The sequence below is a fragment of the Babylonia areolata genome, chromosome 1, assembly GCF_041734735.1.
Source record: "Babylonia areolata isolate BAREFJ2019XMU chromosome 1, ASM4173473v1, whole genome shotgun sequence".
NCBI classification, from domain to species: Eukaryota; Metazoa; Mollusca; class Gastropoda; order Neogastropoda; family Buccinidae; genus Babylonia; species Babylonia areolata.
Genome location: NC_134876.1, coordinates 47,278,315 through 47,280,814, shown reverse-complemented (window position 1 = coordinate 47,280,814; position 2,500 = coordinate 47,278,315). Strand labels below are relative to the sequence as shown.

The following is a 2,500-nucleotide window of genomic DNA, read 5'->3' as shown; positions in this document are numbered from 1 at the left end:
GGAGTTTCAAATTTCGCCAGTTTCCACTTCGCCTGTGACTGTATCTTGTTCGTTATTCACCTGTTTGAGTTCGATGTAAACTAACAGACTTTAATTCCAAATTACATGTTGAGACAATGACCACTGATAACAGAGCTGCGACAAGCTAACAGCTTCGTCAGTGTGTCGTGAACACATAACACAACACAATGCAATGCAATACAATACAATGCAATACAGTACAGTACAATACAAGTGGGGATTTTCAATCCCACTGTTGTCACTGTAAAGTGTTAGCTCTAATTAGCAAAACAGTGTCTACGCAAAATTTCGTTATATTTATGCACACGTATATGAGTGTACTATGCATATTTTTTTCCTTGGTGTTTGTATGTGCATGAAATAATGCATCGGTGTTTTTAATCTTATGATGACACTTGATTCAGTTTCATTTTCATTTTGTTTCATTTTTTTTTTTATCAGTGATACGTATATTTGTTTTTACATTTTTGTCTTCCATTACATTCCTGAGCATTGATAACACGCAAACAATCCAATCGCTTCTTAGAGAAAAAGCGCAATTAACGAAGAAATAACTGGTTTGCAATGATAAAAGATTGATGTAAATGTGCATTCCAGTCGTGTTTAAAAAGAAAAAGGGAATTAAAAAATAAAAGAAAAAAAGAAGAAGAAAAGAAAAGAAAATCCCACAGCAAGAATGAATACAACTTTAAACGCCAGAAACAAGTTGCAGCCACTCTCCCGCAAATACCTTTACTGCCTCCACCCCTCCCTCCTTATATCCTCATGCCTCTCCCCACCCACCCCCCCCACCCACCCCCACGTTCCCTTCGCCCCTCTACTCATATACTCCCTTGTTTGTTTGTTTTCCATCTCTCTCTCTCTCTCCCTCTCTCTCTTTCTATCTGTCCGTGTCTGTCTCTGTATATATCCCCCCCCCCTCTCTCTCCTCTATCCCACCCTTATGTTTATCATTGTAAGGCTTTCAGCACTTTGCTTTTGCTTGCTCGTACCTGTCTCTGTCTCTGTCTGCCTCTGTTTCTCTCTGCATATCTCTGTCTCTGTATATCTCTCTCTGTTTCTCTGTCTTTCTATCTCTATGTCTGTCTGTCAGTCTCTCTCTCTCTCCCTCCTTCCCCCCTCCCCTCTCTCTCTCTCTCTCTCTCTCTCTCTCTCTCTCCCCAAACCTAATCCTATCGCTGACAGCCTCTCAGCATTTTGCTTGCTTTGCTGTGCTTTTGCGCGTCCCCCCCCCTCCTCCTCTTTCTCCTCCTCCTGCTCCTGCTCCTCCTCCTCCTCCACCTCCTCCTTGCTCCCATCCCTGTCTGGAATCCTAACTGTGCAAACTGCATGTTCCGCAGGGTGGGGAGGCTGAGTGAGGCCGCGGGCATCAGGTGATGATACTGATGGGCGTTCAGCCGCGTGTTGGTGTTCGTCTGCCTGTTCCCGTGTACCTGCCTAGTCGTTCTAGTGTAGGTCTTGTTTTCTGTGTGTTTTGTGTGGTTTTGCCGTAGTAGTAGTAGTTGTTGTTGTTGTTGTTGTTGTTGTTGTTGTTGTGACTGTTTGTGTGTTTGTTGGTGTCGTTGTTCAGTGTGTTGCTGTTGTTCTTGTTGTTGTTGTTGTTGCTCTCTTGTTCTTCATGTCATTGTTTCGTTTTTTCTTTTTCTTGTTCTTTTTCCTCCTCCTTCTCATTCTTCTTCTTCTTCTTCTTCTTACTTCTACAACAACTACAACGACTACCACTACTACTGCTGCTGCTGCTGCTACTATTGCTAGTACTGCTACCATTACTACTACTACTACTACTGCTGCTGCTGCTACTACTATTACCAGTACTGCTACCATTACTACTACTATTTCTGCTGCTGCTATTGCTGCTGCTGCTGCTGCTGCTGCTACTACTACTACTACTACTACACTACCACATCACCACCACGACTATGGTGTTCTTAAGTTTAATCTTTTTTTCTTCTTCTTGAGCTTGTTCTTTTTGGTTGATAAAGTCAAATTTCTCTCTCCAGTTCTCTCTTTCTCTCTCTCTCTCTCTTTCTTTTTCCTGTCCGTCTCTCTCTCCTGTGACCTCTCTTTTTCTTACTTACTCTTTCTCTCTCTTTTTCTCTCTCTCGTTCTCTCTCCGATTATCTCTCTGTCTCTCTATCTGTCTCTGTTTGTCTGTCAGTCTGTCTGTCTGTCTGTCTCTCAGTCTCTCTCTCTCTCTCGATGTGTGTCTCTCTCTCCTGGTATCTTTCATCAATTATATAAAATCAGTAAATCATCTTTCTGTCGGTCTGTCCATCTTCCATCTTTTTGTTGTTGTTGTTGTTGTTGTGTGTGTGTCTGTCCGTTTGTCTGTCTGTCTGTCCGTTTGTCTGTCTGTCTCACAGTCTGCATGTCTGTACTGTCTCAGTTTCTGTTAATATATCTATGTCTCAGTGTATGTGATCCACACTCGATGCTTCCTGTCTGTCTCTCTTTGTCTGTCTGTCTATCTTTGTCTGTC

At 42.6% G+C, this 2,500-nt stretch overlaps 1 protein-coding gene across 8 annotated transcripts in view; it reads left to right on the top strand.

The window, feature by feature from the left end:
* LOC143283457 (uncharacterized) overlaps positions 1–2,500 on the top strand; it is an 85,655-nt gene that overhangs the window by 38,526 nt on the left and 44,629 nt on the right. Inside the window, exon 1 of one of the 8 annotated variants that reach the window (XM_076589706.1) lies at positions 1,362–1,472. The exons of the other annotated variants lie outside the window; for them this stretch is intronic. Coding sequence (XP_076445821.1) covers positions 1,398–1,472 — 75 coding nt within the window. The 5' untranslated portion in view covers positions 1,362–1,397. Of the gene's footprint in view, positions 1–1,361; positions 1,473–2,500 lie in introns of those variants that run through there. 8 annotated transcript variants of the gene reach the window in all.